At 35.4% G+C, this 17,265-nt stretch overlaps 1 protein-coding gene across 1 annotated transcript in view; it reads right to left on the reverse strand.

Moving 5' to 3' along the window:
* Positions 1 to 17,265, reverse strand: part of LOC137928575 (uncharacterized) — a 42,585-nt gene that overhangs the window by 4,878 nt on the left and 20,442 nt on the right. Inside the window, exons 5-17 of the mRNA XM_068771451.1 lie at positions 16,299 to 16,452; positions 14,800 to 14,958; positions 13,296 to 13,353; positions 12,444 to 12,667; positions 10,737 to 10,839; positions 9,305 to 9,432; positions 8,341 to 8,628; positions 6,061 to 6,216; positions 4,180 to 4,302; positions 2,785 to 3,057; positions 2,016 to 2,236; positions 837 to 1,020; positions 269 to 464 (exon numbers count right to left, since the gene is read on the reverse strand). Coding sequence (XP_068627552.1) covers positions 269 to 464; positions 837 to 1,020; positions 2,016 to 2,236; positions 2,785 to 3,057; positions 4,180 to 4,302; positions 6,061 to 6,216; positions 8,341 to 8,628; positions 9,305 to 9,432; positions 10,737 to 10,839; positions 12,444 to 12,667; positions 13,296 to 13,353; positions 14,800 to 14,958; positions 16,299 to 16,452 — 2,267 coding nt within the window. The remainder of the gene's footprint in view (positions 1 to 268; positions 465 to 836; positions 1,021 to 2,015; positions 2,237 to 2,784; positions 3,058 to 4,179; positions 4,303 to 6,060; positions 6,217 to 8,340; positions 8,629 to 9,304; positions 9,433 to 10,736; positions 10,840 to 12,443; positions 12,668 to 13,295; positions 13,354 to 14,799; positions 14,959 to 16,298; positions 16,453 to 17,265) is intronic.

Consider the following 17,265-nt stretch of genomic DNA (forward strand, 5'->3'; position numbering starts at 1 on the left):
TATTTTGTGTAAAGGTAGGGTGACCATGCTATGGGTGATTTGTGAATAAAGGACTCCTTGTGAACCAGAGGTGTTTTTTTTATTTTGAGTCAGAACACGCAGTATCGAACAATAGCTTTAATAGCTGAAGCCCAAGGTCCTTGAATCTAGTTATCCCATCATGCTTCCGTTTACGATATGACATGAAAGGCTTGGCAATCTCACGAAATTTTAACTGTGTACGACAGGTCAAAATATATGTACAGGTTTAGTGAAAGCTGGAGCTTACCAGGCGCTCTGCACCAGGTGTTGGACGGCTTGTCCGTGAGTACGCTGTACCCGGTGATGGTGCTCCGTGTGTCGTTGTACAGGTTCCGCACCACGTCCGCGATGTTCTGACCCAGTGAGTCGTTGTACGAACAGCCGCTGTCAGAATAGTACTTCAGGTCCAGGTATTGGATCTGACCGACCTCGTCAACGCCAACCTGTGTACAACGATTGTTTTACGTGGCGACGTACACGCGCGTACATTTCCATGCTTTTTGAAGTCAGCAAACCCTCAGGGCAATTCTCTCCCCTTACCCGATTAGTTTCCTTCCACTATCCTCACCAAACGGTTGCCTTTCTATTTATAAAATGTTTTATTCAAAAGCCTTTTTTGTTAATTCTATTTTTAATTTCACGTTCAGGCTTTTTATTCGAAACTCATAATGATACATTCGTATTTACTGGCATTAACAAAATTAGGGAGGCATGACATTTTTATTCAATATCACGACAGATATTGTGTTTGAAAATTAGTATTTATTGCAAGTTTTATAGTACTGTTCTGATAACGCTCATATATAATACATTACCTCGTACTGAAACACGCAAGCCGACCTCTTGCCCACAGCGGCCATGTTGTCAGAGAGAGACAGCACGAGCTCCGCGGGGCGCTGCAGCTTGTGCGCAACAAGCGCGCATGCACAAGCGATCATTGATGAACGAGACGCTTTGCCGCCGTACCCACCGCCCACTCGTGGGACTGATACTTCTACGCTGAAATAAATTGTATAATGAATTGACTATTGATAAGCAAATACAGGCTTCATCATCATTTCAACAGCTGCTATCTTAGATACTCTAATTCCCCGTACAACACGGTTTTTTATAACGCGTCTGCATATTATCAGATTTCACGTGTAGCAAGAGTTTCCTCCTATAACGCGAGGATTTATATATTAAATGTACGCATAGTAAATTTCGTGTACGTGTATTTATTATGCCAATTGTTTTGTCAAAAAGTTAAATAAATTTTTCGATAAAAACTACTGTATTGAAAAAAATGTACATGACGCGTCATAAGGGGTCAGATAAGAGCGTTATGATAGCAGGGGGAAGGCTATTGCAGCCAATGACCGTTGGAACCGAAAGGTTCTCGAGTGGCGATAGACGTGGCGTGAGTATTCCTCACCAGATAGACTATAAATATAGTTTAGGTTGCGGGAAGTCGCAAGATGCGGGCAGCGCAAGATCGGTCGTGGCGATCTTTGAGGGAGCCATGCCTTCCAGTGGGTATATACGAGCTGATGATGATACTATGTCCTCGGTCCATCTAGTGGTGGGATTCCCACGCCGCATTGTCACCAGGCAAGAAACCATAGGCTTGAGTTGCTGATTCAACTGTCAATATTTGTGTTAGTGTATGTTAATGTATCTTTTAAAAAACAATTTCGTTCGAATTTATTGAGTACATACAATGCAATTTAAACCATAATATAAATGTAATATAAGTATATAAACAAACATAATATAAATATATAAACCATAGTCTTTGATCCCTGTTTAGTAATGTTTTTTTTTTTCATTGTTTGACTATAAATCATTATATGTTCTAAGTGAGATAGTTATAAGGTAAGAACTGTAACTAATTTTATATTTCTAAGCTTCTAAGTTTGTACTTTCTTACTGCCTTTTGTTACTGCCTATCTCCAATAAAGTAAATAAATAAAATAAAATAAAGTAATGATATGTCCATCTCTACTTGAACGAACCAGTTGAGCGGCATCTCCAGCATCCTCGCGACGGCGACCTGCACCAGGTCCATCCATTGTGTGGCACTTCGCAGCATCAGTCCTCGCGAGGTGGGTTTGGCGACGCAGCTCTGTAGCTCCATAGTGTAGTGGTACTGATCCGGCACCATATACTCGCCGCGTATAACGTGGGTGGTGTTCGTACCGCGATCTGTTGCTTTCACAGTCGCGTCTTTCCTTATCTGGTTGTTAATAATATCTTTTATTAACTATTTTTCTTAAAAAAATACGTATAAAAGTGATCTAAAGTTCACGCTTTGGAGTCAAATTCTGAGGTCTGTTAATAACTAATCGATGTCCAATATCTTTTAATCGGTTTTCAATGTTTATTTATGTATTATGTATATGTGAAAATCAGTTGATACTAAGCAAAGGTCTACGCGGCATGGGTAGATTAGCTCGTACCCTTCCACCCCCCACCCCCCACCCAAAAAAAAGGTAACGCAAGACCGATCACCGTGGCGATCTTTGGAGGAGAAACCTCAATCCCAAAACAGCTTTTTTATTCAGCTCTATGGTATTCTTTACATATAATTTTATTAAACTTCTTTTTTCTTTTTCTATTTATTTTTCTATTACCTGGTTTCATCTACTTTTATTAATTTATTTCTGTACCGTCAAAATGATCCAAATAAATTTATAAATAATTTATACGACCTTTAAGATATGGAGAGAAAGAGTAATGGATTGCAAATAATAAATTAAATAAAATTTCCTGAAACTTAGTTACCCTTTTATCTTTATCAGGAGCTACCAGAGCATCAGCTATGGTCAGAACCGGAGTCCGCACATTCTTGTAGGTGACCTTCACGTAACGCGCAGCTTGCAGCGCCAGCTTCCGACTCGCCGCCACCACCAGCCCTACCGGCTGTCCGTGGTACAGCACCTTTTTACTAGCGAGCACCTCTTCCTCAGCTTCTTGCCATGGAACTTCGAGCGGTGTAAAACAGTTCTTCCCGGGAATATCTTTAGCTGAGAAGAAGGCTATGACGCCTCGAACTTTCTAAAAAAGAAAACTAATATTGCCTCATTTGTTTAGATTCAGGTTTTGATTTAGAACTAAGACTTTAACGGAAGATTTTGACGAATTTTTAATAGTAATCACGCAGAAATAATATTGTTACAAAACTGCATCGAAACGACAATTGTTACATATTAACTTCTATTACTTCTCATCTCGTCTCTACCACGTCTTTTACTTTCTCTGTCTCTTTCTCTATTTGACAGTAGACTCGTGAGCAAAACCTGTGACTGCAGAATTCATTATCACATTCACAATTACATCAAGTAAAAACTGGATCACGTAGAATAATTCATAAGTTATCTGTATTACTATTTTTTTTAATGTTCAACTTAATTGGGGGCCTCTGGTTCCCCCTCATTTCATTGTTACTATTTGATTTTAATTCCCCTTTCTATTCCTTCACAATTTCTATCGCTATATCCTCTTTCATTCATCACATTTTCTTTTCATCTCTTTCTTTCATTTACAATCCTTACACGCATCGTCTCTCTTCCTTCGCGACATTCTTTGATATTATATAGTTTATTCCTATTATTTATCTTTATTCTTTATTTAAAATTTGTTCACTTATATCCGACCTTATATTTTTGTCATCTCTTTTTCTTTTATAACCTACTTGAGAGCTTTCCAATAATTAAGATTGTCTCTTTAACTTAAAACAGAGAAGGAAATTACTACCGAAGAATACAAAGATTTCACTTAAACTTTATTTATTTGAGTAATTAAACAGAATGATGTACGAAAGTGATACCGAAACCGCAGTATCGTGTCTTAGGTATGTTAACGAATTTAACGTACCCTTATACTCTTTTATCTCGGCCGCCACTTCGCACCCATTCGAGATTCCTTGAAAGTATTTAGCTGTTGATATATCTTACCCGGACGATAAGTTGAAAGGCAAAATACAGAAACATCTGTAAACGGGAGTAAAATCCGGTAACGTATCAGCTATGCTAAGCACGTCTTTCAGTCTATAAATGTGATGCTAGGGAAGTCCCTGACTGCAGATGGATGCCCAAGACCAGTCATCAAGGCAGTATTTAAAGGCCTATGCCTCGTAGCTGCAACCGGTTGAGATGATGACAATGATGTGACGCTTACCAGCGCTTCACTAGGATCAATGACGTCAATATCCCCAACTGCAACAGTGGAGAGCACCATCGCGACGTGTACTTGTCGCGCGGAGAACTTCACGTCGCAGGAGTACTTTACTTCTCCAGAGCACTGTGGGGAAGAATATAAGATATAGTAAAAGTATCAACTTCTTAATCTACTTTTGTATAGTTATTCATGCCGTTACTCAAAGCCTATAGACCGTTATTTAAACTAGGCTTATAGTTTACTGTCGTTAATAAAATAGTGACTCGTCTTTGCTCTAACTTCAGTCACGCCCCTCTAATGATATTAAATTAGAAAGCCGTGTTCACATTCTCAATCATCATCATTTAAGTAAAAACACAATCACTGTTGGACATAAGCATCCACAATTTCCAATAAGACTTGTGGAAACGGACTGCGCTCAGCGTCCAAAGACCAAAACAAGGTCGTATATCTACCTTAAAGACTGATATTCTACGCTTGCTGGTATGTGGTATCCTCTCTAGAACCTTAAGGCCCCGTTGGCCATCTAATCTGCGTGCTATGTGGCCTGCTCACCTGATCCGCTGGGTTATATCGTTAGCATTGACAAGTTGAAATAAAAACAAATTTCAAAAAGTATAAACGCACCTTCAGTTAATTTTAAATCTAGTTTCGGATTGTTGTTTATTGTGACAACCGTGAGTTAGTTACTACGGTTTCCTAAAGCGGATACACTAAAATGTACTTCATTCATCAGGGGTAGCCAAGCTGTGGCTCGCGAGCCACATTATTCATTCAAAATTATATTGAAAAAAAAAACTCTGTTATTCCAATATTTAAATTTATATTACCTATGGTAGCTACTAAGAAATCGAAACAAGTTACTGTTGTGAATGATTATTATTATTATTCAACTATAAAATTAGCGAAATCCAAACACCCATCATAATTAACTAACCGGCATCTTAAGTATACATATTTTGTACTTTTGTTTAAATAATTTCACTAGATTTGATTTTTGTAAAAGAAAACATTCTTTTGCTTTTTGCGTTTTAAATGCGTACTCAATTGCGGCTCGCAAAAAATTTCAAATCTCGAAAAATGGTTCGCACTATAAAGTGCTTATTCTCTATCGGTTTGAACTACCCATATATATATATATATATATATAAATATATATATATATATATATATATATATATATATATATATATATATATATATATATATATACATATATATCGGATTGATTATTTTTACGTATTTCGTTTCGTTGATGTTTTCAAAGTTTCGCCGTCATTATTAGCAACATAATGTAATTTAAGTGTCAATTTAACCTAATTTATTTAACAACAAAAGATACTTATTACATACCATTCTGTAATTGTTTGAAAATTAGACTGAGTAAAATATTATTATAAGGAACAAGATTTCCTTTAGTGTAATTGGAACCTTAAAAATTATTTATGCGGTCCAGCGAAAACTTAATATCTCTTCAATAAGAAAGTCAAGTTCACAGCGACCAGTTTAAAGCAATTTGATTTGTTAAGTGCCGTTTATAAAATCTGAAAATTCAACCGTGATATTTTCACACCATGTTACACTGTGTGACCACCTCTCTCCAACCAGAAAAAAAACATAATTTCACAAAAGCTAAACCTTTCCTATTAATTATATATTCTGAAATATTTATAATCGTTATTAAAGTATCTTAAAGTGATTGCCACGTTTTATTACCCCCCCCCCCCTCTGTCTCCTGTTGTAATGCTAAGTAATTTAACCTCTCCTTTCAGATTCAAATGTAATTTATAAATGTCCAACTTATAGACTGTACTTAGACAGACACAACGATTAAGATATTTGTAATGTGAATGGACTGTAATGTTAAAAATATACTCATACCTGTGTCAATGCCTCTAGCTTCTGCACCGGCTGGTTGAGAGGCCACAGGGCCTTATCTGTTTCAAAGGTCTGCGTGCCAGTGGATAGAGGACGGTCCAATAAGGCTCCTCCGGACTTGTACCTTGAACTTACTGCAGGTGCCAGCGATAATATAGCCTGGGGAAGAAGTAAACAGATGCTTCATAACATTGTGCTTCTATCACTCCGATTCTAAGTACATACACATTTTTGTTAGAAGTATATATACAAGGTAATTGCTTATTGTAATAAAGACTTAAAGGGTGGTATAGCGTTTTTATCAGCAAAAAGCTTTAAAGCTTGTTACATCTATTTTAAATCACTGTGTATAAAATACTCACTATGAAACTCATTTAGAAAGCATCAATAACTTCAAGCAGTACAAATTTGCAGGGACGGATATTAAAAAATAATTAATTTTAATAAATAGTGATATAAATTTTGTAAATGTTTTTTCTTACTATATTATACACCAATTCCTCACTCTGCATCGTGGCTACGTTCCAAAAAAACATGACGCAAATTGAAACGCCGCAAAGTGAATTAATATTTTCTATAGCAAATCATGTAAAGATCGAAGATAGGTTCCAGGGTCACGAAAATACTACTTTTTAAAAATAAAATTGAACAAAGTAAACATTTAAAAAACAGAAATAATATAACTTTGCCAATAAATGTGTTGGAATAATATTTACCTTTTTTTAACCAGAAACCATACGTAAAAATTTATATACATTTATAATTATCTTTTACAAAAAGCCCAACAATAAATACGTAGTATTTAAAACTGAACTGTGGAATTAGCAAAACAAAGTGAAAATAAATCTGTATTAAAATTGCGTTAATTTTTAGTTAGAAAGGGAGTCCCCAAGTTTTGTTCGCATGGCGCAATTAAAAACAAGTGTTGCCATCTTTTTAAAAAAATAAGAAAATTAAAAAAAAATTAAAGACTCCAACACAAAACATCGCAACCTCGAAAATCTAACGACACACAGAGAAAATTAGTACTAATTGAGAAGCGCCGCAACTTTGAAAAGAACGCAAAACGAAACGACGCAAAGCGAGGTATTGGTGTATGAAAGTACAATAAATTAATTAAAAGCTAATTGGCTATAAATTCACCACTTAACAGCTTTTACATCTATTTCTAAACACTCTGTTTAAAGTGATCACTCTGAAAATCAAATAAACGGTGGTATATGTGTCCAAGCTGAACCCTGTCACCAAGGAGAAGAAGGTGATCGCCGTTATTTCTTTGAGTGCTATGTTTTTGTTCAGGGTCAGTATTTATTGCATTTGTCTTCAAAATGTTTAAAGTTTTAACGCCTATTCCCAATCATCCATTACTAAAATGAACACTTTAAAATACGTAACTACTAATAATTTATTGTTTTCTATTGGAATGCGACAGGCCAATTACTTCAGATAGTATATAGTTCGCAAAGATAGTAAACAATAATTAATTTTAATATATAGTAATGTGATTTTTGTAAACCCTTTTTTTTAACATCCAAGTAATTTATTACTTCTGAAACAATTGATTTTAAATAAGTTGTATTATGTATAAAGTATTTATTATTATTATTAAAACTTTTACACTTATTTCCAATTACCCCGTGTCGTTTTAATGACGTGTTATGGATAAAGTCAATGTCATTATTAGAAAATTAGAGCAAATTTAATTTTAATATGCAGTAATGTGAATTTTGAAACCATTAATTTTTGAATAAGTTTTTTTATATGTAATATAAATAAAAAAAAAACATCTCCAAAAATTACTTTACTATTTTTTAATTATAATACATATTTAATGGAATCAGGCGTTACCTTGCGGAAGTCCGTCCTAAGTAAGAAAAGGACCAATGTTTAGCCACTTCCGCACATGCCAGCGGTGGTAGTCGTGTAATTCGCATTGTTTGCCGCATACGCATTTATCAGCAGGCTGGCGGGCGGTGCACTTTGTTGCACGACTACCACTGCATGTGCGGAAGTAGCTAAATATTAGTCCTTTTCTTACTTATAATACATATACTTTAAAGCTTTTAAATTAATTTCAAATCACCCTGTATATAGTCCTAGAATATTAGTGTTAAAAATGTAGGTTACGTTATAAATGATAACTTACGACACAAATGAATATCTATGAATTATTCACATAAACAATTTTAACCACAAACATTGATGAACAAATTAAATTTTTCTCTGGTTTATTCTGGAAAGTTCTGGAAATATCTTCAATTATTGTTCTATAGTTACTCGTACCTTGTAAAATAACCCCAAAGCTATGCTCTTCCTGCAGTGGACAGACGGATCCGGCGGTATCTCCACAGGTTTGACTTCATCACTCAGTTTAGACAGGGCCTTTTGGAGGACCTCGTCTTTGTATAGCTCCTCACCGACCAACATGTCCTCCGTTTCTCTCGCTCTCACGAAGTCCGGGCTTATATTGCCGAATACAATGCTGCATGACGTCACGACTTCCGAAGATGTAAGGTGGAAGAGAAATCCCGCGTTCACTATTGCGTGTGCGTTTTGGGCGCGAGGCATTATCTGTGAATTGATTGTTTTTAGACATTTTCACCTGATCACTGATTTATCATCATGTCAGTTGCTAGATGCCCATTGCAAGGCATAGGGCTCCCACAAAGATCACCAAGGTGATCGGTGTTATGCTGCCTTCCCTCGACCTTGACTACTTGACCCACACCGCGCCCACCATCAGTTGATCACCGATTATGACTACTTTAACAGCCTTTCAAGTAATTTAGTTACCAAGGAGTTTTTTTTTTATTATTGGGATCTATTTTCCACAGACATTAGCGTCTGTGCCTCTGTTTTTACATTTACGTTTAATATTTTCAATTTTATTTCTCACTTCTTGTTACATATATATGTATATATATATATATATATATATATATATATATATATACAGGCATTGCTTAGTGTAGAATATTTAATAAATCTTTAATCAAATATACTAATAGGTTTCATATCAGACCAGTAATAATGCTACCGACACCACTGTACCGCGCCTATGGAAAACGCGTACAGATTGGAGCCGAGGCAAAGAGAGAATGAATACCGTCGCTGCGTGCGCTGACGACAAACTGACGAAGCGGCCGATACTCCCCCTCTTCTCTCCCGTCTCGCCGCGCACAATGCTAAGGCGCGGTACAGCAGTTTTGGTAGTATTTTTCCAATTCTACATAAAAATAAATCTCACCTTATAAGTCCGGATAAAGTTGCTTAAGGACAATGGAGGCAGTTTAACTTCCAATATCAATTTGTTCCGTAGATTTACTTTCAAAAAGTCTGGCATGTTGACATCCTTTTTATTGAATTCGTTGTCCACTGAAATCGATTTTAACGATGATGTATAAAAAGTTGCTTATATCTATCATATGAGTATCACCGTCATCATCATCAGTCGATAGACGCCCTCTACAAGGCAAAAGCCTCTCCCAAAGATTGTTCACAATGGCCAGTCTTGAGGTGCCCGCATTCAAGGACTTTCTGCAACCTACGTCGTTGGTTAACCTAGTGGACGACTTCTCCAAGCCCGTGGTCATTATTCGTGAACCTTTCAGCCCCAACGACCGTGGGTTACCTGAAGCATGAGCCCTGCTCATTGTCACCTCAGACGAGCAATTATTCGAGCTGCAGTGAGCTGGTTTCTTCTGTGGATCTCTTGACGATTATATATTACAGCAATAAGAAAGTAAAATATGTAAATAATGTGTAAATAAAGGTAAAATAAATGTAAGATAAAATTAAAGAATAAAAATAAATAAAATGTACCTATCCACCTTAGAGTAAGAAGATAATGGAAGAAAGGCGAGGAAAGAAAGCAGGTATAAAAGAGCAAAACGAAAGATGTGAAGGACAAAAGTAAAGAATGAAAGATATTGTGACGCGTGAAAGAGAGTGATAAATAAAGAAAGAATTGAAAAAAAAATTATTATAAAGTCCCTGATCCCAAAAAATTAGAGGTATGAGAGGCCCCCAATAGCGAGGGCCATTAAAAAAAATCTCACAGCAAAGCTCTGTAGCTTTCTCCGTTGCTTTCTGTGTGACTTTGTGCCCACCATAAACGACCACGTCTAAGATCCGTAAGTCATCACCGGCAACACACACTCTAAGACATTCGTCTTTATACAACGATGTTGCTAAAGCAGTCGTCAATCGGAGATTTGATGACCATCTTCATGACCAACAATATTCGTGACCATTAATGATTGATTCTAATTATAATACATTAATTTACTTAATAAATAAACTTACCTCGGATCGGTAAGCTGATGTAAACGCACACACGTGGCGTATGGACGTGCTAGTATATACATACATAATCACGCACACACACACATATAAAAACTTACACACAGTCACCACAAGCACATTATTCCTCTTTTGTCGTGTATTCTTTTTAGAATTTTTTAATTGTTATATATTATATTATACATTAAAACTTAAATTAGATTACAATTGAGAAGACATACCAGTTCAGAAGCAAGGACTTTTTTCCGGTATATTTAAGAATAAAGTTTATTATTATTATTTAGGTTTATGTGTGAACATCAAAAATTTGAAAATGGAATTATGATAACGATTACCAATTTAAAATCAATTAATATTCTGTGAATTTTTATATTTACCTATAGTGACCATGGCTCGGACGGTCTCCAACAAGAGGAATATATCGGATGGGAAGTCATGGTGTGAGTTCTTCATCGCTAGATTACCACCGATTGTTCCGATCTGTAAACACGAAAATTCTTCATTCAAATATCTTTGTTATACCTTTAATTGTATAGTTTACTTTTACAGATTCCATCTTAAGTGACCATATAGGATGTTAAGTCCTGGATGACAAACTTAACTTTAATTCACGCGTGAAAGATAACCTGCAATTTCAAATGTCTCTATCCATTACTAAACTTAGACGTTTTAAACATACAAGACCGTGCTTTGCTTATGTAAATCCACGCGTCACTTACAATCTTCAAGTCATATAAAACAGATTTATACGCCCTTAAAACCTGCACGCAAACTTAAAACTGACAACAATCGCTAAGATAAAATGTAACAAGTAATGAGAGAGGAATGAAAGGACACAGAGCAAAAGTGAAAGAAAGCAGAATTGTGGCATAAAATAATAGAATGAAAGATTATGTGAATGTGAATGAAATGTGTGAATGTGAATGTGAATGAAAGTAGAGAATGAAAATAAAAAATTATGTGAAAAAAATTAAATTGCCAATAAAGACCCTGTCCCACCTAAGATAGGGGTACGAGAGGCCCCTAATAGCGGGGGCCATAAAAAAAAAACAATCGCTATGTTTTTAAAACGATGATTAATCCATTACTTTAACTATGTCACTTAATACACAAACTCGTTGATTGTTGGCGTTTGGACGACGCGATTACGTTAATACAGATATCATACAAAACATTTCACAGCCATTTGAAAACCAATCGACCTCGTTAGAGCTGATATCGGATCGTGTACCACTAGGTCGCCAACCCTAAATCATAAATGAAATCGTTGCTTGTGTGTCTTCCTCGACTTCTTCTCTCAGTGCTAACGCTTTCCTAAATAGTACTAATTTTCGCCAGATAATAGAGAACGACTGAGTCGATTTCAGCTCTCTTGGACGCCCTTAAGCTGAGAAACTTTATGGTGCGTCCGCGCAAGCGATCTCAGAACTAAACCTGGAGGCTGTCTAGCTCCACTACCTTATAAGAGATTTAAGGCAAGCACCCTCAACAGCCTGTCCTCTAGAACCTCCGAAATCTACAAATTACACTTAGACGGCAATGCAGGTTCCATTACATTCATGGGAACAGCATAATGTCATGACGCACAAGTTAACACTGCTATAAGAAACAAAAGAACATCTACGTCTGAATACAATAAACCTTGCGTTGTAACGGTCATAATTTCGCGTAATTTTTTTTTAAAACCTAAAATTATAAACACATATGAACAGAATAATTCATCAGGATATATAACGCAATACACTTGTATATGTATATATAAAGATTTCGTATCGGTGCGGTTATGGTATGTCCTTCCATAGATATCTTTGGGTGAGACATATGCAGAGAATATATATATATATATATATGTGTGTGTGTGTGTGTGTGTGTGTATATATATGTACATATTAATATAAATACATTTATATATCATTATAACACATTAAAAGATTTTGTGTCTTTATTAAAAAAAATAAAAACCCAATAAATTCGCCATGCATGATAATACTATCGGACATTAGTTTTGCCTTTTTTGTTTGTTAAGCTATATATAATTAAAACAAGAGTAGATTAAAATTCAGTAGTAATCCAGGATATCTTACATTTCTCACGGGCACATGCGCAACTAAATCCAAGTGCTGGTAGAACTGCTCCAAGTAATGAAAGTCCTGGTTCATTTTGGAGTAAGATTTGAATTCTTTCATCGCCTCCGTCAGCGTCGTCCCGCTACCTATCACCAGGTTACCAGCCCTCGTAGTGTCTCTCAAACTCTCCACTGATGATATATCTATATTTACACGTGGCTCTTTTTCTATCGGATACACTCCTGAAATTAAAGATAAATTATATACGTATTATGAACACAGTAGCGCCCTCACCATCGTGGACAATATTTTTATTTATGGGACAGGGACGTTTTTATCTTTTAATGATTCACTTTCTTTTCTTTTTTTATTTCTATGCTCTCCTGTCATACCTCACATGATCTATCTTTCTTCTACTTACATTCTACAATTTCTATGTTTCTTTTACTTATTTTTTACAGTTCATTCATCGCCTCACTTCCTTCGCCTCGTTCCTTATTATCGCAGCTTTTGATTATCACAATATTTTTACTTTATCTTGTCTTTTATTTTACATTTTAAAATTTGGTTATTTTACTAATTTATACGTTATGACCATCTAATGTATCTCGCGTTTTTGTTTTTCTTGGAAGGCACCTCGTGTGCTTACATAGTCTTGCAGACAGCTAACTCCTCAAAGGAAAATCTAAGAAATAGATATAATTTCTTGGTTAACTTGCGCATTATTCTGGAATAAGCAGTCTGCTGTGTTTATAACTAGATGGTTACAAATATTGTGTTTACCCCTAAAATCCCGCCAACCTGTATATATTATCAAATCTGCTTTGCCTTAATTATTAATAATAATCGATATATAAATATATAGTTTACCTTTACCAGTATCACCTGAAACTAATCTGTAACTATCAGTGCCTTCTTTTGACAGGACCTGGAAAAGATGACTAAGTTATATGAGTGATATGAAACAAAAAGTGAAGTCAAGTAAAGACAAAAATTCGAAGTGTCCTTTGGGAAGACGATGGTAAAGAAATTGCAGAAAAATATTACACAGAACAAATAAGAGATGGTATGTTTTATGCCAAAGATTCCAGAGGCTAAACAGAATCATTAGTTGCGTTTATATAAACAGAATCTTTAGAACCATTCGTCGCTCTTTCAAGTCGGAATGCTAAACAGTTTTAGAGTAACCAAGACATGAAGCAACTGTCAGCAGTCTATGTCAATCCATGAGGCATCAGACGGATTGAATGTTTAATATTTCATATCATTTGTGGTTCTGAATTTATGCATATATAATAAAGTTCCACGAGATATCATATACCTTCATTTTCCTAGTTATAAATCTTTATTTAGAGTATATTATTACATAAATATTATAATAGCATTCATGAGTTTTTTATTTTGATCGAAATATGTTAACCATGATTTTTGACCCAGTCCCAGGATTGCAACTGTCGAATCTCTTGTCAGATCAGCATTTCGAGCTGGTGACAGCTTACACGGACTGACTGTACCGACCTTATAATAATGTTAAAAATTAATTACTGTTCAAAAGTATGTGTAAATATCTCTCAAAATAAATATATTTTACCTACCAGCTTAACAAGATTTACAATTACCATCATTATTCGCTCTGCACCCTCAAATGAGGTGAAGCTATAAATGTCAACATAATAACAGGGGTTTTTTTGTAAAAATTACCATTTGAAAAATTAAATGTGGCTGCAAAGTAAGGGGTCAAGTACAGTTACAATGCATTGGCGTTCATCGACCAGTCTCCTCTCTCTATCTAACCATGAATGAGCTGATATTTGATCTTAACAGGCCTAAATCCTTCTAGCCAGTTTTTTTAGACCCCGCTATTGGCAGCACCTCGATCTCCCCTATCGTATTTATGGACGGGACATTACAATCTTATTTATAATACAATAATATCCTTAATTAATATACTTGTTTAGTTTCAAATTTGATCACAATTAAACAATTATATAATATAAAATAAATAAAAAAACAAAAAAAGCAAATTATTTACATTGTTCTAGCGGGTTACATAGATATTATTACACTTTTATACCTCTCACTCTTACGTGTTACTTTGATGTTACCTTCATAGGTAAGATCGTAGCCTTATAGCTAAGAGTTAGAGATGACGTTTTTGTGCCGTAAGCCATCACTGGTAACACACATTGGTCGAGAGTTTCCAAAGGCACCAAGGAAAATTGAAAAAAAATTAACTATATGTGATTAGCCACTATCTGTTCTATTTTCCGATTTCGGAAAATCGGCTCACATCTGGCCTTTTTTGATGACTTTAACTACGTCATGTTCACCTTGTCTGAAAGAGTAAAAAGTATTCATCTATGAAATATCTTACCTTGAAGACATCCTGTACCGTGTACGCTTTGTACCACCTGCTCGCATTCAAGTGTACACACAGCAGCGACTCCTGTGGGTTCTCTAAAACGCACCACTCCTCCCCGGGTTCCTCTGTTTGTTTATTTAAGCATTTCATCTGATGCAAGTCTTCCATGTCCTGAAATAAACTGTTTTGTTTGACTATTCCTTACCGTAATCAGCCCTATATAAATATGCACCATAAATCAACGTCGAATAAAAATCGAATGATATGGCGATTATGTTACGAAGTTTTAAAATGAATGTCTATTGTTTATGTTCTTTCTATTATTAGTATAAATAATATACTATACTATTCTTTTGTTAATGTTCTTTCTATTATTAGAAATATTTACTTTTAATTATTTTTTACTTTCATTATGCCGTGAATAACTCTTATATAAGTGACAAAAGCAGGCCGCTTGTAACCGGTCCTATTGGAAATTTAAGGGGAAGTCCAAGCCCAAGTCCAAAAGTATAATTCCTTCGGCAGAAAAGATGATGATACAGCTACAAACCAAATCATACTGCAATATGCCTGATTTTGAATGACTCGCTTTGGTTACGTCCCATAAAACACGACGCAAAGTGAATTAAGTTTTTCTGTAGCAAGCCATGTAAATATAGGTTACGGGGTTACGAAAATACTACTTTTTAAAAAGAAATTTTAATGAAGTAAACATTTAAGAAACAAAAATATTAATAAAAAAATTATTACATACACGCAAAAAACGAAAATAAACTATTCAATCAATTTATGAAAATCATAGTGGCTGTTGTTTTAAGTTCGCTTTCTTTCATAAAATATTGACCCATATTTGCTGAAAAGATTATTTGATAATAAAATAAATTTTCTTGTAGCCCTTGATAATCGTAGCCCCTCCTTTATTTAAAAAATCTCCATAGCTTCATTAATCAAATACATCGATCTGGATATTTGTTTGGATTTTAAACTTTGTTCCTTAGATATTTCTACAGAACTATCACAGTCACCAACTTCCTTATCAAATTGTAATTACAGTTGTAATAGTACGTTAGAGAATTCTTGGTTGTGCGATGTTAGCGATTCATTTATGTCAGTCGCCATCTTTAAGAAAAAGATTGACTTAAAATAACATTACTTTTAAAATCTAACGACGTAGTGAAATATAGAGCTAATTAAGCAGCGACGCAACTTCGAAAACAAGCGAAACGAAACGACACATGACGAGGTACGGACCCTTCCACTCCGTGAACTCAACTCAGATGAAGTTTTAAAAGCCTTCGGACTAACAGCACTCACCAGTATAGGTGTACTCAAAATATTACTACATTAAAATTACACGATGCCTATTCAAAAAAAATTGTCAGATTTCGATTTGACGTTGATTTATGGGAAACCCGATATAGTAAAATATATCACAGAATATATATCCAAATTCGATGACCTTCAAAATCGATATCATTTTTAAAAGTTACTTTTTTGTTGATTATACTAACTTGTATTTCTGCTTCAAGTTGAATATCCAAATCAGTGGCGAAACTTTTAAACGTGTCCAAAATCGGCCTGTATCCGGTGCAGCGACACATGTTTCCGCCGAAAGACCGCTCTATCTCCTTCATTGTCAATCTCTTACGTGATCCCTTGTATAAACTGTGAGGGAGAAAGAGATAGAAATATAACTTCAGATATAAGACATTGTAATTATCGAGGATAAATTATTTTTGTTTGAAATCCTTTTAAATAAGCGACTTAATTTTTTATATATCATGTTAACTGTGAAGATTAATCGATTAATTTTGTTACATTTAATGATTTCCCGTAAGAATATATAAGGGGCCTTATATTCTGGGGTGGAGACGAACCTTCAAGCTCGGCTTATCTGTCCAGGGGCTTTAGGTGCAGACCACCAGGGCCAACTTTTTCTTTATGGCCCTCGTTATTGGGGTCGTATTGGAAATCTGTGGTGGAGACTTATGTCCAGCTGTGAATGTGTTACGGCTAAAAAGATGGTGATGAAACAAACATCACTGTTCAAAACTTGGATTTCCGAGTAGAATCTAGTTAACGTAATATATGATATATTACGTTAACTAGCAACTAACAATATTAATATAAGAATCTTCTAGAAGTAGGTCCTCTGGAGCTGAATGGACAGTAGACTGATCAGTCCGTGAAGGCAGCACGAGAATGAGTCTGCGAAGCAGTGGCGGCTTTAGCTCGTGTAGTGCCCGTGTGCAATGAAACCCTGACACTCCCTAGGCCTTACTCCCCCCTCAGCTATAATTATTAACTTTGCCGTCGTAACAAGAAAGGTTTTTCATATTTCAACAAGCTATTTTAGTAATAGGTATAGCTTTCGGTATGGTATTAGTTACGACCTTTCTTCCTATGACGGCAAAATAACACTCATTGTTTTTATGTCTGTAGCACATCTCTGTTGCGAAACTAAGCGGCGAACCGTGA

This window comes from Battus philenor, unplaced genomic scaffold (genome assembly GCF_028537555.1).
Source record: "Battus philenor isolate CCGP_79_NKW_IND1 unplaced genomic scaffold, ilBatPhil1.0.hap1 SCAF_11, whole genome shotgun sequence".
Lineage (NCBI taxonomy): Eukaryota > Metazoa > Arthropoda > Insecta > Lepidoptera > Papilionidae > Battus > Battus philenor.